General features: G+C 53.4%; 6 protein-coding genes across 6 annotated transcripts in view; 2 read left to right on the top strand and 4 right to left on the bottom strand.

Annotated features, from left to right (window-relative positions):
• Positions 1–62: 62 nt before the first annotated feature.
• LOC131215152 (phospholipase A1 VesT1.02-like) lies at positions 63–1,298 on the bottom strand. Its single transcript, XM_058209537.1, has 2 exons — positions 1,262–1,298; positions 63–1,180 (listed from the first exon to the last, which is right to left on the bottom strand). The coding sequence occupies exons 1-2, from the start codon at positions 1,296–1,298 to the stop codon at positions 63–65; spliced, it is 1,155 nt and encodes a 384-aa protein (XP_058065520.1).
• Positions 1,299–2,557: 1,259 nt separating this feature from the next.
• LOC131208320 (lipase member H-like) lies at positions 2,558–3,611 on the top strand. Its single transcript, XM_058201025.1, has one exon. It carries the CDS (start codon positions 2,570–2,572, stop codon positions 3,590–3,592), a length of 1,023 nt encoding a protein of 340 aa, XP_058057008.1. The 5' UTR covers positions 2,558–2,569; the 3' UTR covers positions 3,593–3,611.
• Positions 3,612–3,676: 65 nt separating this feature from the next.
• LOC131215151 (pancreatic lipase-related protein 2-like) lies at positions 3,677–4,779 on the bottom strand. The gene is made up of 2 exons (XM_058209536.1): positions 4,734–4,779; positions 3,677–4,668 (listed from the first exon to the last, which is right to left on the bottom strand). The coding sequence occupies exons 1-2, from the start codon at positions 4,777–4,779 to the stop codon at positions 3,677–3,679; spliced, it is 1,038 nt and encodes a 345-aa protein (XP_058065519.1).
• An 837-nt stretch (positions 4,780–5,616) lies between these two features.
• Positions 5,617–6,727, bottom strand: LOC131215150 (pancreatic lipase-related protein 2-like). Its single transcript, XM_058209535.1, has 3 exons — positions 6,661–6,727; positions 6,420–6,594; positions 5,617–6,349 (listed from the first exon to the last, which is right to left on the bottom strand). Exons 1-3 carry the CDS (start codon positions 6,725–6,727, stop codon positions 5,617–5,619), a joined length of 975 nt encoding a protein of 324 aa, XP_058065518.1.
• A 4,137-nt stretch (positions 6,728–10,864) lies between these two features.
• Positions 10,865–13,461, top strand: LOC131205942 (facilitated trehalose transporter Tret1-2 homolog). Its single transcript, XM_058198265.1, has 3 exons — positions 10,865–11,016; positions 11,326–12,534; positions 12,615–13,461. Exons 1-3 carry the CDS (start codon positions 10,975–10,977, stop codon positions 12,840–12,842), a joined length of 1,479 nt encoding a protein of 492 aa, XP_058054248.1. The 5' UTR covers positions 10,865–10,974; the 3' UTR covers positions 12,843–13,461.
• LOC131215149 (axoneme-associated protein mst101(2)-like) overlaps positions 12,899–18,711 on the bottom strand; it is a 10,556-nt gene continuing 4,743 nt past the window's right edge. The window contains exons 3-9 of the mRNA XM_058209534.1: positions 17,823–18,705; positions 17,174–17,768; positions 16,352–17,122; positions 16,149–16,290; positions 15,089–15,505; positions 14,739–15,012; positions 12,899–13,487 (exon numbers count right to left, since the gene is read on the bottom strand). Of these exons, the coding sequence (XP_058065517.1) occupies positions 13,079–13,487; positions 14,739–15,012; positions 15,089–15,505; positions 16,149–16,290; positions 16,352–17,122; positions 17,174–17,768; positions 17,823–18,705 (3,491 nt within the window). The 3' untranslated portion in view covers positions 12,899–13,078. The remainder of the gene's footprint in view (positions 13,488–14,738; positions 15,013–15,088; positions 15,506–16,148; positions 16,291–16,351; positions 17,123–17,173; positions 17,769–17,822; positions 18,706–18,711) is intronic.

The following is an 18,711-nucleotide window of genomic DNA, read 5'->3' as shown; positions in this document are numbered from 1 at the left end:
GTATGTTTTATATCAAAGTGCCACTTTTTATTGCAATGTTTAGAGTCTTGTAGTATCACGCCCTAGCCTCGTGCAAACGGACTTTGTGCGTTGGTGATCAGATGGTACACGCCCGATACGCCACGGCCAATGTTCGAGGGTTCGCCTCCCATACGCGCGTTGGCCCCGGTGGACACGCAGTTGTTGTTCAGGATCTGGTCGTAGTTCGCACAGCGAACCGAGTTGAAGCCACTCTGGGCCGGTCGGACCGATTCGGCGAAGAATTGGTGCGCCCGACTGTGGGCACAGGTTCCGGCCAAATCTACGCCACATCCCGGCTGGCTGCGTCCACCGTTCGGATAGAAGTCGGCCTGCCCGATCGGGAGATCGAACCCGAGCAGTCCTCCGTTGGTGTGGATGACCTCGACGTAGTTGGCATCACCAGAAGCAACCCGATTGCCGGGGTCGTTGATGGAGAACAGTGGGAAGGCCGGATCTAGCGCAATGACCGTGTTCAAGCGACCACGCGTCACACGTTTACCGACAATACCAGCCGCGTGACCGCCAAGACTGTGTCCTGCGACGTACACGTTGTTGAACGACATGCCTCCGCTCTGGTTGAGGAAATCGACGAACCGGCCCACCGTGGCACCGACGGCGTTGATGTGGTTCCGGGACGTGATGTAGTTGGGATTCTGCGCACCGCCGCCCCAATCGACCACGATCACATTCACATCGGCCCGATCCAGGTACGCGTTGCGAACAGCCACGTTCACCTCCGATCCGCCGTTGTTGTTCCAGCCGTGAATGATGAACCGTGTCTGGCGGCCACCGTTCCAGTGCTGCCCGAGAGTCCCTGCGTTGCCGGGTGTGATCCGGTGGCCCGCGTTGCGATTGTTTCGCGTGAACAGCAGGAAGATCGTATCAGCGTCGGCATTGAACAGGGGCTCCGGTTCGTCCAGTTGGCTTCCAAGGTTGAAAGGATCGGTGTTGACCAGATGCAACCGCCCGTCACCGTCCGGAACGAGATGCCAGTTTTGCTCGGCTCCCTGCTCTTCGTTAGGCATGTGCTCTTCGCCAACTTCTTCGTTGGGAATGTGTTCTTCTCCAACTTCTTCACTGGGGAAGTACTGCACTCTGACTCCTTCGTAGGGCATATGTTCCTGTCCCGTTGCGTCTTCCTCTACGGGAAGTGCCGTGGCTAGTTGCACGAAAGAAAATAATCACATGAGCAGGCGGGAAAATAGGAATCCATAGGAATCTTATGTTACGACATACTTACCAACCGCCAAGCAAAAGACCAGCACCAATAGCTTCATTTTGGGCCCGATTAGTCCTCACCGACTGAACAAAGTCGAATACGCGCTTCGAAGTTTTATAGGTTTCAGCGTTTATCTAAATCGATGTACGCCACAATCGCTGCACACAAAATAAAGCAGATCCAGGGTGGCAACCGAGTTCGTTAATCTAATCGGCGTGAGATGAGGAGCAGCCAGAATTTACGTGTGCGATTAACGGCATTATCTACAGCCCACCGTGGTCATGGTGGTCCGATGGTTTGTAAATTACCTCGATATCGATCGATTAATTATTCGTAGTCACGCAGCTGGCCATGGGTACGATTCTCGATCAATCTCGTAGAGGAGGAAGAAACAATCAAAACGAATTTGAAGTTGTGAAGAACCCGAGGTGAACTCTGAAGTAGACCCTCGCAGAAGGAACGATCAGCAGCCGAGGAGCCACTTTCCCAGAATGTCTACGAAAACGACTGGGCTAACCCCGGAACGATTGAGATGTGCAAGATTATCCGCAGCATCGGAGGCAAGGTAGCATCGGTTAGTTTTAATAGATTCCAGCTAGCCATCGGCATGCCATTTTCATAAGACTCTGCGAGCACTCGTTGGGACATTTGAGTAGCGAAAAGCAAATGCTTCAATTAAGCAGCAATTTAGGCGTTTTCTGATACATCTGGCGCCAGAAACTTGGAAATTCCCGAAGAATTTGGCGCACGGTCCAGCTCCCGTGTGGGGTCGAAATCTTCGTCCAGATAAGGGATCGCTTTAGATAAGCAATTCCCTGGTCCTAAGGTAAGTGCGCAAACCCCGGTAAATCGTTCGATATGGCCAATCTCAAAATTGGCCGTGATCCGGCGTCCGCGCTGATACCTACCTGGGTCAATTACACTTATCAAAACAACAACACTGGGGAGGTGACTACGTCAGAGATAACAGGCATAGTACGGGTTTTGAATTCCTTTCGTAAAAGGAATCAAACAATTCAATCAGCGAGTTAAATTCTCCTTAGAAAAGGTTAGGTTTTATGGTATTTTGGTCCACCATTCGAAATTATGTCATCAAGTGCTACAGACACGGAACTCGATTCCGTTTCACAAACTTAAATCAAGTTCCGTGTGAAGGAAGCCCACGTGGGTGAGATTAAGTACACTCTTTTGATTTAATTGTCTTGGCAAACACAGGGCTCAAGCGCTTGAAGAGGTACTTAGATCGGAGCGGCACTACAAGCTTGCAGGTCGCTTTAAAAGGTGTTGTGGCCGGGCACTTGCACTAGCAATCCGTTCCGTTGGCTTACCATGAAGCGATTGTCGTTGCTAGCGCTCGTCGGTGGTTTGCTTGTTAGTGGACACCCAGCGGCGGTGGACCTTTGCCGCGATGACCGCCACGTCCTTGTTCCAAGAGATACCGAAAGCGTCGAATGCTTGACCGACCGGGAGGTACAGGATCTAAAGCGCAGTGCCACCGTTCGGCGGTTCGATGCACAAACTCAGACACGGTTCTTGCTCTGGACGCAACAAAAACCGACGCCGGAGGAGCTGAAGATCGGAGATCCTGGTTCGCTCGCCAACTCAACCTTCGATCCGCGGAATCCGACGCGGTTCCTCATCCACGGCTGGTTAAGCGATTGGACCTCGGACACGGTGCACGGACTGGCACTGGCGTACACGGCCAAGGGAGCGTTCAACGTGATCGGAATCGATTGGTCGGCTGGAGCATCTTCGCTCGTCTATCTGGCGGCTCGGTTTATGGTCAACGATGTGGCCGACGCCGTCGCCCGCCAGGTATCGGTGCTGCTCGCCGTTGGCCAGAAACCATCGCAGATCGTGTTGATCGGCCACAGCCTCGGAGCCCACATTGCTGGACTGACCGGGAAACGGTTCCGTAACGAGCTGGAGTTGGCAGCGGTCGTAGCGCTTGATCCGGCTGGTCCACTGTTCTTCACCGATCAGCCAGAAGAGCGAGTCGATCGGTCCGATGCCCGTTACGTCGAAGTGATTCACACCAACACGGGAATGCTCGGTCATCGAGAAGCGTTGGGGCAGGCCGACTTCTACCCAAACGGGGGCAGCGTCCAACCTGGCTGCTCGACTACGAGGTGCAGCCATAAACGTGCGGTCGACTACTTCCGGAAATCGTTGGAGAGTGCGCGGCCACTCTACGTGGCCCGGCGCTGTGAGACGAACCTGGTAAGTGCTGCGTGCGCTGGCACCGTCGGCATTATGGGCGGAGATCCGATCGATCGGTTCAAGGTAAAGAGCCAGGGTCTGTTCTTCCTTACGATTGGGGACAGCGGCGTCGACAATGTTGACGATCAATAAAAGAGCCGGATCTTGGGTTAAGTAATGTTTTACTAGTTAAGTATTAGTTAAGATCCTAGTTAAGAATTAGTTCCTATCGCTTCGCTAGCAGCCCGCCGCAAACGGGAATGCGTTGGCTGTCTGCACAAAGAAAATACCTTCCGGTGCACCGGCCGCGTTCGGTGGTTCTCCGCTCATCCTAGAGCTGACGCCGGTTGGGTTGCACAGTCCGTCGCGAATGTTCTGGAACGATTGACACTGCTGCCCGACGAAGCCGTGGCGCGACAGGATCGATTCGACGTAGAAGTGGACGGCTCGTCCATGAGCACAGCCGCCACCGACATCGGCCCCGCAGCCAGGCTGGATGCGGCCCAGGTTTGGGTAGAAGTCGGCATGGCCGAGCGGATCCAGGAACCCCAGTACGCCCCCGTTCGTGTGGATGATCTCAACGTACCGGGCATCGGTGGCCATGATGCGGTCCGGTGCGTTACCGGCAAAAAACGGAAGCGCAGGATCGAGCCCAATGATTGTGTCAAGAAGTCCCGACTGCCACTTGCCGACATTCCCGGCCACGTGCGCACCCAGACTGTGGCCAACAACGACCACCTCGTGCTTGCGGAGGCCACCGTACAGTTCCAGGTAGTCCAGCATGTTCGAAGCTGCCGCCCCGACGGCGTACACGAGCTGGCGCGAGTTTGGGTAGAACTCGTCCAGCGCCCCCACACTCCAGTCGACGAAGATTACGTTGAAGTTCCCGACGAAGAACAGTGCCGACCGCACCAACCGATTGATCTCGGAGTTCGGGCTCCCAAACCATCCGTGGATAACCATCCGCGTCGGATGGGAGTTGTTGAAGTGCGAGCCCATAATCGAGCCGATGTCACCGTTGCGCAACACATCCGGAGTTTCCGCGTTCGCCGGAGTGTAGAGCAGGAATCGGACGTCACGTTCGGGCTCGAACTCGCGCCGTGACGGACGCTCATCGTCGAGCAGGTACGGATTCCGGTAGGAGACCAAGCGCATGTTGCCGTTCTCGTCCACCCCAATGTCCCATTCGTGCCCATCAACACTATCCTGTGGTGCCGGGCTGCCGAAGGCTGTAAGAAACGAGGGTCACAGTATAAGTAGGCCGCTAGACACTGAGAGTCGGAAAAGGAATTACCGAGCCCGACGAACAATACACTAAGGAACACTAGAGCAGCTCGCATCGTGACGGACAAATGACAGAGCAGATTCGTCGCGAATGGGGTTTTATAGGGGATTGCCCATTTTTACAATGGACCAGCCAAGTACGCCAACCCGATAGCACCCGCGGCTTCCGCTTGTCTGGACGGGCATTGTGATAAGATTTGCCGGTTAAAATGCTTCATTTGTGACGTCACACCAGAAACGATTCGTCTGGACACACCTAATCTGCCCGACGCCTTGCCTTTGTTATTGATTTTTGGGGTATTACCGTCAACGTCATCGATATGTGTACAGCGGACTTGTAATTAGTAGCCGTACCGTATCTAGTGCCGGGTATTTTTAGCCGACAAATCCGGTGTTATGGTGGCGATTCATTTAACCGCATGACGGGACAGATTTCTTGGCCAATTTCCAGAAGATGTTTGAATTACCACACGCATGACACGCAAACTGCGCGTTGACCTAGCGATGGAATAACGCGAGCTAGAGCGAGTTCATTTCATATAAACTCGGATAGTTTTCAAGCAATTTGAGCCAAGCCTGGTGCGAGTTTTGACATACAGCCAACGGGAAGTGGGAAGGGTAGCCGATCGTGTATTTCACCGAGAACCTGTGAAAAGGATGAGTAACGGGAAATAGAAAGGGAAGCCGATCGTCCAAAACGCAGGAATAACGGGAGGCGGGAGGGAAAGACGATCGGACGTCATCTGGAAGTCCGATCCTCTGAAACGCCGGATAGTCGAGAAACGAGAATGAAATGAGACGTGGCGAAGCTCGCCGGGACCTGCTAGTTTAAAATTAAAACGAGAAGATATGGGTAAGATGCCTGTCCAATTGTATTTTCAACCTTCCCGTGGCTAATGAACGTAGCCCATCGCGTACGGGGCCTCGGAGAGTGTTTCGACGGTGTAGACGGCAGCGGTCACGTTCTTCTGCCGATACTCGCCCCCCATCAGGGCCTGTTGCTTGATGTTGTAGCACGATCGTGACTTAATCTCAGCGTAGTCGTAGCAACTGACGCCCCAGAAGCCCTTCGTGGTGTTCGTGAGCGACTCGATAAAGTACTCGATCGATCGGCCGTGGCTGCACACGTCCGTCTTGCAACCCGGCTGCTTCCGGCCGTAGTTCATGTAGAAGTCCACGTGGCCCAGTGGGGCCGGATAGCCCGAGAGCTGTGTGTTGCTGTGAATGACCTCCACGTACGCCGCATCATCCGTGCTGAGCCGGCTTTCCGGTTCGTCCTGGAAGAAGTTGATCGACGCCGGATCGAGACCGTAGATCACTTGTAGCATCACCTGGGAGGCTTTAAGTGTGTGGCCAGCGTTGCCAGCGATGTGGGCTCCCAGACTGTGACCGACGAGGTGCAACCGCTCCATATCGGTCATGTTCGAGCGGACCAGTTGATTGACGAGATCGGCTACCACGAGCCCAACGGCGATCGTGTACTGAGCCGCGCGGAAGTACGATTCGCTCGCTCCTGAACCCCAATCGACACCGATCACGTTGTATGGGCCGGCCCTCAGGTACGCATCCTTGATGCCCTGGATCACCAGCGACGTGGCGTTATTGTACCATCCGTGGATGATGATCCTGTGGTTCCGACAACATCCATTTGTTACGACCGAAGGGTAGTGCAATTATCGAGGGTTTTAAGGCTCACCTGACGGGATGGCTAGAGTTGTAGAACGAGCGCATCAGCGTGTCCACCGTGTCGATCGCGAAGACGTGTGAATCCGCCGGGTTGAGCGGAGTGTAGAGATGGAATCGAGCGTCACGCCGTGCACTGAACGAGGTACCGAACCCAATGCGTACCTCGCTGAACTCCGTGTCAGCTGCTGGAAGTAGAAAGTGAGTGTTCCTGTCGATGTTCCGGTCCGGACTAGTGAGACCAGCGTACTAACCATAGCCCTCCAGGATGATCACCAATGCGGTCAGAATGGGAAACCCCCAACGGCACTTCGGTACCATTCTGCGTAGGACTGTTCCAATTTCGATGGGACAAAGTGGTGCCTGGTTGGTGTGCGCCCTTCGGTAGACAACAGCGTTCCACTTGCAGCAGCGGCGACTGGAGCATTTATGGACTGATGCAGTTCGTTTTATGTTCGGCGCTGTACCAGCGGGAGGTCTTCGACGATGGGCCGCCCAAGAATGGTACGCTTTGTGTTCTGTTCACTCCGAATGGTGCATACGCGTGGTGAAAAGTATTGTAACACTTTAGTGCGGGCTTTTTGAGCCCCAGTTTAAGCAAGAGGGTGGCTATTCACACACGGCGTGCATTTCAAGGTCGAACGTTACGATACAGGGGAAAATAAGTTTCAAAACTTCCGGTTTCCTAACAGCCAAATCAGGAATCGGCACCTCGCCATCAATCAAAACAAGCGATAAACGATAAGGTAAACACCAACAGTACACCACTGGGGCTTACCTTTATCGGCATCTGTAAGGTGGAAGTGATTCAACGATAATCCTATTGGGTTAGGTGAATCGATTCACACATCGCTCGATTGAATCACTCGTCGATCAAAACTGGGTCACACTCTCGGTTTCGACCAACGTTTCTGCACTCGCTTCCTGAGGGGGATATGAACCACGGAGTGTGAATGCACCTGCACAATTTCCCGATATCCGACCCTATATTGTGCTTTTATGCAAACGATCCTCGTGGCTATCGCGCCTTAGCACCCTGGGCTGAAAACCTCACGCAGAAACCCCCGTTCAAACCTTGGCCGACGGCGCTACACCAGATACTGTCCGCTAGCTCGCGGGTTGCCAAAATGTCGCCACATGTCGCTCCGACGAGTGTTTCACGCTTTCGCCCAACCAACCCTGCGGCGATAACCAAAGGTGGCCAAGCCCAAGCGTCGCTAAACACACAACGCTTTCGTTGGGGGCAAACTTTGGCGGAAGTAAAAACGCGTGTAGGATCTCCGCCCCGAAAAACACCTTTCGCTTCGATCCGGTCGGTCCCAAACTGGATTCGGACGAAGTTTCGGATAGCCACAAAAAATCGTGCCCAACTGTTCCGCGCGCGTTACAATTGGCCAGTGGCAACAATGGTCTCTGTGATCGTGTTGCTCCATCGACTACGAACTACGATGCTCGTCGTTGGCGTGTCCCGGCGACATGTGATTAAACCCCCGGGCGCGCGACATGCGATCGGTCAAACTGCAACCGATCTAATCGGTGCTGAACACGTGCCGGCAAGCCGTTCAACTCGGTTCTAATTTCCGGCTTGCAGCAACGCATCCGCAACCGAACGACCGTCGTGCTGATGCTGTTCCAGCTGATCCGAAAAAGTATGGCCCAAAATCGGCTTGCCCTAATGATGTCACGTTCTGTCACGCATCTTGCTTTCGCTCGTCGACTAGTTAGGCTAATAACACATCGCTCAATAAGTCCCGGGACTAACTGGGAAACCAATATTTTGACGGCAAAATTCTTTACTATTTTTCAACATAATCTCCTTCAAGTGTAATACATTCTGTCAAATAAGTACCGGGAATTTGTGATTTTAAAAATGCTTCGGCTCGGCTATTTTTAAAGCTCAGTTAATTTTTTACAGCTTTTTTGCGTAAAAGAGTTTTGTCTCATCAGCGATTTCTTCCTTCTCCTAAATAAATTGACCACGAAGCGGTAATTTGAGTTTTGGAAACAAGAAAAAGCCATAGAGGGGGGCAGATTTGGTCAATACATTTGGTGGGTTTGGCATCATTAGTTTGTAGTTTTAGTAGTAGTTTGTAGTTAGTTTGTAGTTTGTAGTTTGTGTATCATTAGTTTGTTTTCACGACATTTGGGTTTCGTTTTTGGATTTCGCGTTTGTGGCGGATTGATTCGCAATTTGATTCTGTAATTGAAGAAAACTGTAAGCGAAACTGTTCACATTCAACCAAGCATGGCTTTTCGACGTTTAAATCTTCTCGGCCCTCCGAGAAATGTTTGAACCACCGATAAGCACTGTTTTTGGTCTTAATAGCTTCACCATTAGCCACAGTCAACATTTTGAATGCGTCCGCGCTCCTTATTTCGTTTTCTACACAAAATTTGATATAGATTCCTTGCCATCCATTTTTTGGAAGAGAAAAACATCGCCGATGGGCCAAGACACGCGCACAATAAAACAGCTGTCAAAGATTAAGTGATAATTTAAAATGGCCGAACTTTTCACCATAAGTCACTGACATGTGTGGCAATCAAACGCCACAAAATAATGGAAAATCGAAAAAAGCATTTTTTTTAAATCACAAATTTCCGGATACTTTATTGTCACAATGTACTTCTTCAGAGAGTGACAATGAGGAGTACATTGAACAGCAATTAGAGAATATCAATTTGTCAGACAGCAGTGAATCTGAGTTTGAAGATTATTACGAAATATGAAATACTTGTATGTCTTTTGCAATGTAGACGCATTTTATCTTTAGTCTACTTTAAAATATTTACAGAATAATAGCTGGTCCCGGCGAGCTTCGCCACGCCCCATTTCATTCTCATTTCGCGACTACACGGCGTTTCCGAAGATCAAACTTCTAAATGACGTCCGATCGGCTTCCCTTCCCGCCGCACGCTACCGAATTTGGTTCGATTTGCTCGAAAACGTTGGAATGGGACGTTACGTATGAGACGTTACGTATGGGACGTTACGTTACGTTACGTTTGTATGGGAGCCTTCCCACTCCCGGAGGTGTGGGGAGGGTCAAACTTTCCTATTCACAATCCGGGGTCATAAAACTACGCTGTGCATAATTTCAAGCGGAATGGTTCAGCAGTTTTGGAGAAAAAGCGGTACACACAGACAGACAAACAACCGGTTTTATGTATATAGATTTAGAATAATACATTATTATCATTTGGTATTTGTTGGATATCACATATCTGAAAAATGTATAATAAAAAACTTTTTTTCCAATTTTTTCTTCCTCAAATCTGGGTGCGCGCTATACACGGAAAAATACGGTACGTCAAATTTTGACACATCTTATCTGAAGGTTGGTACTTCTGAACTTTGGTATATAAACGGCATTATTAGCGCCATCTCTATGCTAGTCCCGGGACTTATTGAACGATGTGTTAGACCGCACACGCTTGGCACGAGGCGTTAGGCTTCTGATTGAGTTTCGAGCGTCATCTCATGAATAGTAAATTGTTCGCGAACGTCCCATGCATGCACTCTTTATTGCTTAATAGGCCCTCTACCGTGCCAAATTATGAGCGAACCGGTCCAATCCGGTGTGTGCGGAGGTCCAGAGTTTTGATACGGGAGTGTTCGAATTCCAATAGGACTCCGGATCTACTACCGGACTTTAAGGGCAACACAAGGATTGCTTGATCCAAGGATGGGATATCTTCCAGATCTGCTGTATGCACCGAACGGCGCATTCTTCAATCTACGCGGTGCTTACATCGGATGTGCCCCGCTGGAATCCGGTGGGTAGTAGAAGATGTACCGTTTCATTATCGCTAATGCACCGAGTTAAATTGCACTTTGCATAGCTCAAACCAACACTATTCCGGCCGTCCAAGTCTCGGCCGGGGAGTCTTCCCCCGCGCCAAGGGCCTTGACGGTCCCCTTGAGGTGGAACACATGTGTTTCTGATTCCGATGACGATGCTAGGGCCGGTCGGTTCATTGTAGTATTGCATTGGCGCGAGAAGGATCGTATCAAACGCTCTATGCTTCTCTCCGGCCGTTCGAAGGAGAAAAGGTATCAAAGTCACTGAAAAGTGTTTCTCCAGTACATTGTAAATTGTCGTAAAATTGTTCTATCCCGATCGGAACTCTTCGAAGCATGGAATTAAAATAAATTTTTTTAGCGAAACATGTGCAATTATTTGACGTGATGTGAGATGCGATTTAATCCCAGCGAATGGCCTGCGATGGGGATAGGTCCCCCCCAGGTCCACCGCGATCGCAAACCGGTCAGTCGTCGGTGTCGCGTGTCGGTCAGTCGGTGAGCAGAAACCAACACGATCAGTGCTGCCGATTTTCAGTGCTACTGCTTCGTGCGTTCAGCACGATAATTTTTTGTGGCCATTTGCAGCCGAAAGGCTACATAACGGGTTATGGTGCTGGTGCTGGTGCTGCTGCTACTACGCAACGATATTCCGTAATAAGCGTCCGCGGTGAAGCTCCCCTGCTGGTTCTGCGCGATTGAAGAGGACTTTGTCCGTAAACGTTTTGTGTTTTGTGTTTACCTCTCGTGTTAAGCTACGGTAAACATGGCCACGGAAAGATCGTCCACCAAAGCGGCACTGAAGCAGGTGAGCAATCGCCTCGGGTTGCCTCTGAGTGATACTGTCACGTGATCACAGCCGGAAGGCGACCACAAACTTCCAATAAAACCCGGCGGCCCCTTAGTGACGTACAGATCTGCTCAAGTAAGACGTTCATTGTTGCCTACTTAATACCCATTGCGTATAGGGGGTCCTCTCTCTCTCTCTAAGGGTGGCCTCGTTCGTCAGGCAGTGCGAATAGTTTGGGATTTGCGGTTTAGGATGAGAATTCGATGATCATTACTCAAACTGAGCGGCTTCCTACTCACGGCGACCTTCGTTTTCATTTGACTCCAGACGCTACTGTCCCTGTCGGTTTCGCTGTCGTACTACTGCATCGGGCTGGTCCGGGGATACTCTGCACCGGCGGTACCGTCCATGCAGGACACCATGCCCGAGCTGCTGCCCACGAAGAGCATTGCGTCCTGGGTCAGCTCGATACCACCGTTCGGGGCGTTCTTCGGCAGTCTGGTAGCGTTTCCGTTGATGCACCGAATCGGACGCAAGTACACGGTTCTGATCGCTTCCCCGCTCTGGGCCACCTCCTGGGTGCTGGTGGCTACCGCCACCGACTGGCACGTCCTCTTTGCGGCCCGCATGATGATGGGCTTCGCGGCGGGCCTGTCACTGCCGGCGGCCCAGGTGTACGTGACGGAGTGCAGCGATCCGAAGATACGCGGCGTCATCGGATCCCTACCGGCCCTGGCCATGTCGTTCGGCATTCTGGTGATGTACGTGATGGGCAAGTTCTTCGAGTGGCGCCAGCTGGCGTGGATCTGTTGCGGGATGTCCTGCTGCCTGTTCCTGGCCGTGGCCTGCTTTCCCCAGAGTCCGGTGTGGCTCAACACGAGGAAGCGCTACGAAAAGGCGCACACCTCGGCCAAGTGGCTCCACCTGGAGGGATTCTCGTGCGATCCGAAAGCCACCATCGGCGGCCAGCTGGTGGTGGCGGCGAAGGCTCCGGCTCAGGTACCGGTGCCTCCGAAGCCGTACTCGCGTGAAGCACTGCTGCGGCGAGAGATTCTCATCCCGCTCGGGATCGGCCTGACGCTGCTGTCGATCCAACAGATGAGCGGCATCGATGCGGTCATCTTTTTTACGGTGGAAATCTTCCGCGCGGCCGGAACCTCCCTCGATAGCCATCTGGCGACGATCATCGTCGGCACGGTGCAGGTGCTGAGCAATCTGAGTGCCCTGTTCGTGGTGGACCGCTCCGGACGCAAACCGCTACTGATCCTGTCCGGTGTCATCATGTGCATCGCGATGGCCTCGATGGGGGTCGCTTTTCACCTGAACTCGGCCGGCAACACGGACTTTGGCTACCTGCCGGTCGTGAGCTTAATCGTGTTCATGATCGGCTTCTCGATCGGTTTCGGGAGCATTCCGTTTCTGCTGATGGGCGAGCTGTTCCCGACGGCGCAGCGTAGCCTGCTGAGCTCCCTGGCCGGATCGTTCAACTTGGCCATGATGTTCACCGTCATCAAAACGTACCACCCGCTGGAAGAGGTAAGTAACGGTCGAGATCGCTTGTCCCGGGGGCTTGTCAGTAACCAGTCTGTAACCATTCCGTTGGGGAACGCACGCAGCTGATCACCACCTCGGGGACGTTCCTCATGTACAGTGTGCTCTGTGCGCTCGGCGTCGTATTTGTCATCACCTGCGTGCCGGAAACGAAGGGCCGAGAGCTCGAGAGCATACAGAAGCTGTTCGAGCGGAAACCAAAGCCAACCAAAGACGTCGAGCCGGGCGGTAAGCGGGGCCACGACAACCCCGTCAGCACGGTGGCGGACGAGCGCGACGACACGAGGCTATAGGAGCCGGACGATCATCACGGTAGATAGTCAATGAAAAATCACCCTTTATAGTCAACTCACTGATACACTGATTAGCGTTTATTGCACATCAAAATTGAAATGACGCGCCACGGCGCGGGATATTGTAAGACACTAAGGACACGTCGTTACGTTGGAAAATGAGAGATTAAAAGCATTCAAACGAAATGAAATCTAATCGGACAAAACAAGGGCATTATATCGACTAGGCGGGCGGCCTATTGGACGAGGAAGTAGTAGTAGTTTTTGAAGATCATCGGTGCCGTTTCGTCCGAGATGAAGTTACGGTCGGGGCGCTTCGAGCCGTACGGATTGACGGTCGGCCCTTGGATGATCTGCAGCGGGCGTACCGATTCTTGCACGAGCCGCTGCAGATCGAGCGGTGACTCGAGCTCGGTGTACGAGGTTACCACGATCGGACAGCCGGCCCCGGTGGCGTCACGGATGGTGCGGGGCCACGAATCGACGCCTGCGTAACCGGTGGTACGGTGCAGGCCGGGGTTGAAGAAACAGATCAGATCCGGCGGCCGGTAGCGCTGCGGCGAGCTGCGGTACTCGTGGTACATCGTGCGACTCTGGAAATCGAACGCCACCACGCGACACTTCAACCGACAGGTGCGACACATTCTGAGAGCAAAAGGGGAAAGAAACCCGCCATTAGTCGGGCTGGTTTGCTCTCGCACTTTCCGGACGGACCGGGTTCCGGTTCCGGGCTCCTTGCTCTGGGACGCACCGCACCGTTCCGGGACTTACCTTGCGCGGGGCGACCGTTACAGTATGGGTGAATCCTACCTGTGCCTATCTGCTGTGCTCAGGCCGGCTTAGCCATATCCGGGCGCGCTAGAAAAGGAGCTTCGATTAGCCACGTGTGTAGCCACGTGTGTACCGGGCGATGAACGAAGGTGAATATCTGTGTACTGGACGGGGGAGGGAGGGGGGTCACTCCTTGCGGATGTGATGAATAATTTGCTTCGGAACCTCATCTTCCACTACTAATTTACTCTGTCGCCAATTCGTCTCGCCAATACTCGGTCTCGGTCTGAGGTGATACGCCTCAGGTGACCAATTAGGAATAAATCCCTGATTTGAAACCCACAAATTTAAGATGTGCTGAAGATGATGCCGAAAACTGGTGTGATAAGGAATTTGGTAACTGTGCGCGCTGATGATGATTAGTGTGTGAACGGCGAACTTACTGGTGACGAAGTTGGGAAAGGCCTGCCTTTAGCTGAAACGTTTTGTTATACACGAAAACAACTACAACTACTGGTAGCTACTCTTGGAACTCAGACACATATTATTGACAGGTATCGACTCGAAGTCACGGCCGACTGCTCGGTAGTTGAGCTTGCGCCCTCTGCCACGGAGCTCAAGTGGAGCAGTTCAGTTAGCACATAGGCACGGAGGGACTCTGAAGGAAAAGCGAGTTACAGACACAGAGAGGTGGTTATCACGTCATAAACACGGCTACTATTCATCCCACACCGTACGCTTGGGGTTTTGGGTGACCCAGTTGGAGGCGCCCAGTTTGGAAGTAGGGTTCCCAGCGTAACCATGGTTCCAGGCATGCAAAGAATCTGGCGATGAAAGATTGGAAGACTTCTGGTGGCTCGACTTGAGAACGATTCAGTGAAGTAAATTATCGATCACAATCGTCAAGGAAGATCGTAGCGTCAGACAGACCAACCGTCCCGTATGGTTCTCCGAGGATGGTTGGTCGGATGGGGGGTGATAGAGGAACGCAGATGGTAGTGCAGCGGTGTGAGCCCTACGGAGGCTACACCGCTACCGTTACACAGGTTAGGGACACAAATTCGGGGAAGTACGCAGGACATCCGTTCGTGCATCTGTCGCGGGAATGGCCGGATCGGGGCGTACCTGATGCGGCTGATGACGTCGATGGGCAGATTCTCCACGTTCAGCTCGGGACCGATAAACACCACCCGCAGCACGGTGACCTCCGGTACGAGGTGAAGGAAGAACGCTTCCCACTTGTCCAGAGTGTCACCTTCGAACTGCAGCTCGGCTCCGACCAGATGGATCGTGAAGGTGCTCCCCAGGGGCCGCTCAGCACGCTGCAGGGCGTGGAGGGCCGTCAGTGGTGCCGTCGCTATCTGGGACAGGACCGCGTAGACACACTCGTCACGGAGAGCTGCGAAGCGAAAGATAGCGAGTTTCAGTGTGATCCCGGATCCGGGGGGCTCCGTGGGCCTAGGGTGGGCCCTTACCGGCCGAGTTCTTGTACAGTTGTTTGATGGTTTCGTCAATGTTCAACGGTAGTGGTGATGCTTTGGTCAGGATACGGGCTGGCATGGGGGGTTCGATGCGTCCGAGAATCCGCTGGCGCAGGATGAGCTTCTGGAAGAGGAGGTACGCCTTACACCAGCGACCGTGCGAGCTCGGTAGATGGGCCGGATGGGCCGCACAGTACGACACCTGCCGACAGTCGCGACACTCCGTCAGACGGTCCTGCCGCCATTCGCGGCAATCCGGTGCAAGGCAGACGCGTGGAAACAGCACAATCTCGCGCTCGAACGCCTGGAGCGGTCGTCGGGCCATCAGCTCCACTTGGTTGAGCGTGTGCACGCGCAGGGTGCGGTAATCCTGGGCGTTTAGTCCCACGGCCGGCTGGTAGATGTGACCTCCTGTGTGGGCGCAAGATTAGATTATTTACGCATGACGAAGACATTCAAACTATCCTGGATCTAATTATCTAAAGATTGCAAACTTGTCGGAAATGGTAACTGGGATAGTTCTCGTGGTCTCTTCTTGCGCCATGGACATCTTACGCCTCGTCCACAGTATGAGTTTTTTCTACAGGTTTTTTACTAAGCTAGCGTCCACACTAGCAGCTTTTGCGCGAAAAATTCCGTGAGCTCCAGTGAGTGAAATGACAGTTCGTTTGGTTTTGCTTTGATTTTTCACTTTCCTTTCCTTCTCCTTCTATTGCCATCTTTGTCAAAATCTGATGCGCTGTCGAAAAACTATCCATTTGTTTGGATAGCAAAAAAAACTTGCCGAAATTTGGCGTAAACTGTCAAATTGAAAAACTCTAGCAAAAGATTAATAGTTTCTTAGCTTTGCTTTGGACCCCGAGTTAGGGAAGTGTCAATACTTCGCATACTTCAGGAAGTATCAATACGGTTGACTGGCTATCTGACTTCAACTTAAGCTTCAACGAGTTAACTTCTAGTTCTACGGGCACTCCAGTGTCCAAGTCGAATAGATAATCACGTAGGAAATCAGAACCAAGGACAAGGATTACTATCTACGGCTGAGGCTGCTTACCTCTTTGGGCGGCGATTTCGCAGAGAACCGCGCACAGGTCCCGGTGTGCTGTCTGGTCTGTACGACGGTGTTCCTCGCCACAGTACGGCACCATCATGCATCGCTCGCAGTGGAAGAACGTCTTGAGCGGATTCTTGCAAACCTACGCAGCGGAAAGCGGGATCAGATGAGGACATCGGAGCAGCAAACGACCACTCTCTCACCTGACAGATGGTAGCGATGAACACCGGACGGGGCATAAACTTGTACTCGATCGTGTCCTCCTCTTCCTCGTCGAGCAGGTCTTCCTCGTCCTCCTCGGTAGTGTCGGTGCCGGGCGGTAGCGTCTTCGGCAGTATCTTCGCCATCGCCGCGGTCGCATTGAGGGCGGCCAGCTGCTTCTCGACGTTGAACTTCACGTTCACCTCCTGCAACGTGGGCAGGAGCATGCGGAGTGCGTCTTTGGTGAAGAACGACCCCAAGGGATTGCCCTCGAGATCCTGCTCGGTATCCTGCTCGCCATTGGAGGAGGCGGCGGTTCCGTTGGTCTCTGGGCCCTCACCATCCGTGCAGGATGGGGAGTGACCGTTCTCGACGGACTCGGGGCTACGCTGGCTCGACTGCAGGATCCGCAATATACGCTCGAGGTCTAGTTTCGGTCTCTGCTTGGCCCCGTTCACCTCTCCGTGGTCCGACGTTCCGTTAGCGAAAGGGCAAGCGGTCGGCTCGCTAAGCGTGGTGGCCGCTGATGATGGGAAGAGGGACGAAAACAGTGAAGCTGGCGAAGCGTTGGATGATTGAAGGGCGGTGGGGAGGGAATTGGGGGCACTGCTACTACTGGTGCTGCTGCTGGAGGAGTCGCCAGCGGTGGAACGGGTCCGCTTGGAGCGCGGGTAGGACAGCAGCACGTCCGCGATGGTCGATATAATGTCCATGTTTTTCTTAAATGCCTCGGTTCTACTTAGCTCCGCTGCCGCCGGCGACCTGCAATCAGACTGAATTGTTGTCAAATGGTTACTCGGCGCGGTTTGGTTGGGGGTCGTTACCGTCGAGGCCTTGCCGCCCGGCTGCTTGATGGGGGTCTTCATCTTGGCCGCGCTCTTGTTGTGCACGTCCGGCTTCGGCGGCACCTCCGGCTTCTTCGGGGTCTGGGGTTTCGGTTTACCATTAGCGGCAGCCCCGGCAGCAGCAGCGGCCGCACTCGACGCCGCCCCACCGGCGGCGCCGCCGCCGCCGGGCTTCTTGGCACCGTCCGGGGTCACCTCATCGTTTAGCCGGGCTGCAGCCGCAGCCGGATCTGGAACGTGGTCGTTGGCGGCGGCGGCGGCAGTGGCAGGCGGAGGAGTGGCAGGAACGGGCACGGGAGAACTGGGGGCTTGGGTGGCGGGTGCAGGTGCAGCCGCTGGCTGGACCTGGCTGGCTTTGGCCGGCAGCTTATCCTTTTCGACCGACGGAGACTTCTTCTTCAGGAACTCGGGCTTCGGCGGGGGTTCGGGCTTTTTGGAGGCGGGTGGTGTGCTCGGTTTGGGTGCAGGACGCGAGGCTGGAGCCGTCTTCGGTGGAGACGGCGCCTTGGCAGTGGGTGGGGCTTTCGGTGAAGACGGCGTCTTGGGCGATTGAGATTGTGGAGTCTTTTCCGGGCTCTTTCGCTGGGTCTGCACAGGCTTGGTGATGGTGGTGGCTTCGGCGGGTGACGGGGCCATTGTGGGTGTCGCTGTGGGCGTCGTCGGTGTCTGTTGTTTACCGTTCGCCGGCTTCGCCGGCTGGGCAGCCTTCGGTTCGGTAGGAGTCTTCACCGCGGCCACGGCTGGAGTTGGCTGGAGTTCCTGCGATTTTGCCTGGGCCACTGCTGCCACTAGTTCAGCAGAGCAGGCAAAATCGCCGCTTTGGCCGTTTTTTGGCCCGGTTGCCTTGTTGGTGCCGTTCTTCTCGTCCTCCGAGACGCTATTCTTGGGGGTCCGTTTATTCCGTTTACTGTTTTTCCCGTCCTGCTTCGGTGGCGACAGTTTGTCCTGTTGTTGTGGCGACTGAGGCGGCGGCTGAGTGGCTGGCGTCGATCCGTTCTGGTGTTTCGGTTGGTCGTTCGCTTTCCGCTTGGCTTCCTCTTCCGCCGCCTGTTTCTTGGCCTTTTCCGCTTCCTGTTTCAGTTTCTCTTCCGCCTCCTTTTTCGACTTTTCCTCGGCCTCTCGCTTGGCCTTTTCCACCGCGTCCTTCTTTGACTTTTCCTCAGCTTCCTTCTTTGCTTTGTCCGCCGCTTCCTTCTTTGCCTTCTCGTCCGCTTCTTTCTTTGCTTTCTCTTCCGCTTCCTTTTTGGCCTTTTCTGCTGCCTCCTTTTTCGCTTTCTCTTCCGCTTCCTTTTTGGCCTTTTCCGCTGCTTCCTTTTTCGCTTTCTCTTCTGCTTCTTTCTTTGCTTTTTCTGCTGCTTCCTTCTTAGCTTTCTCTTCCGCTTCCTTCTTTGCCTTTTCTGCTGCCTCCTTCTTTGCCTTCTCTTCCGCTTCCTTCTTTGCCTTCTCTGCCGCTTCCTTCTTAGCCTTCTCTTCCGCTTCCTTCTTTGCCTTTACTTCCGCTTCCTTCTTTGCTTTTT

The sequence above is a fragment of the Anopheles bellator genome, chromosome 1, assembly GCF_943735745.2.
Source record: "Anopheles bellator chromosome 1, idAnoBellAS_SP24_06.2, whole genome shotgun sequence".
Classification (NCBI taxonomy): Eukaryota; Metazoa; Arthropoda; class Insecta; order Diptera; family Culicidae; genus Anopheles; species Anopheles bellator.
The sequence above is the reverse complement of the archived record's forward strand: the minus strand, read 5'-3'. Positions and strand labels throughout refer to the sequence as shown.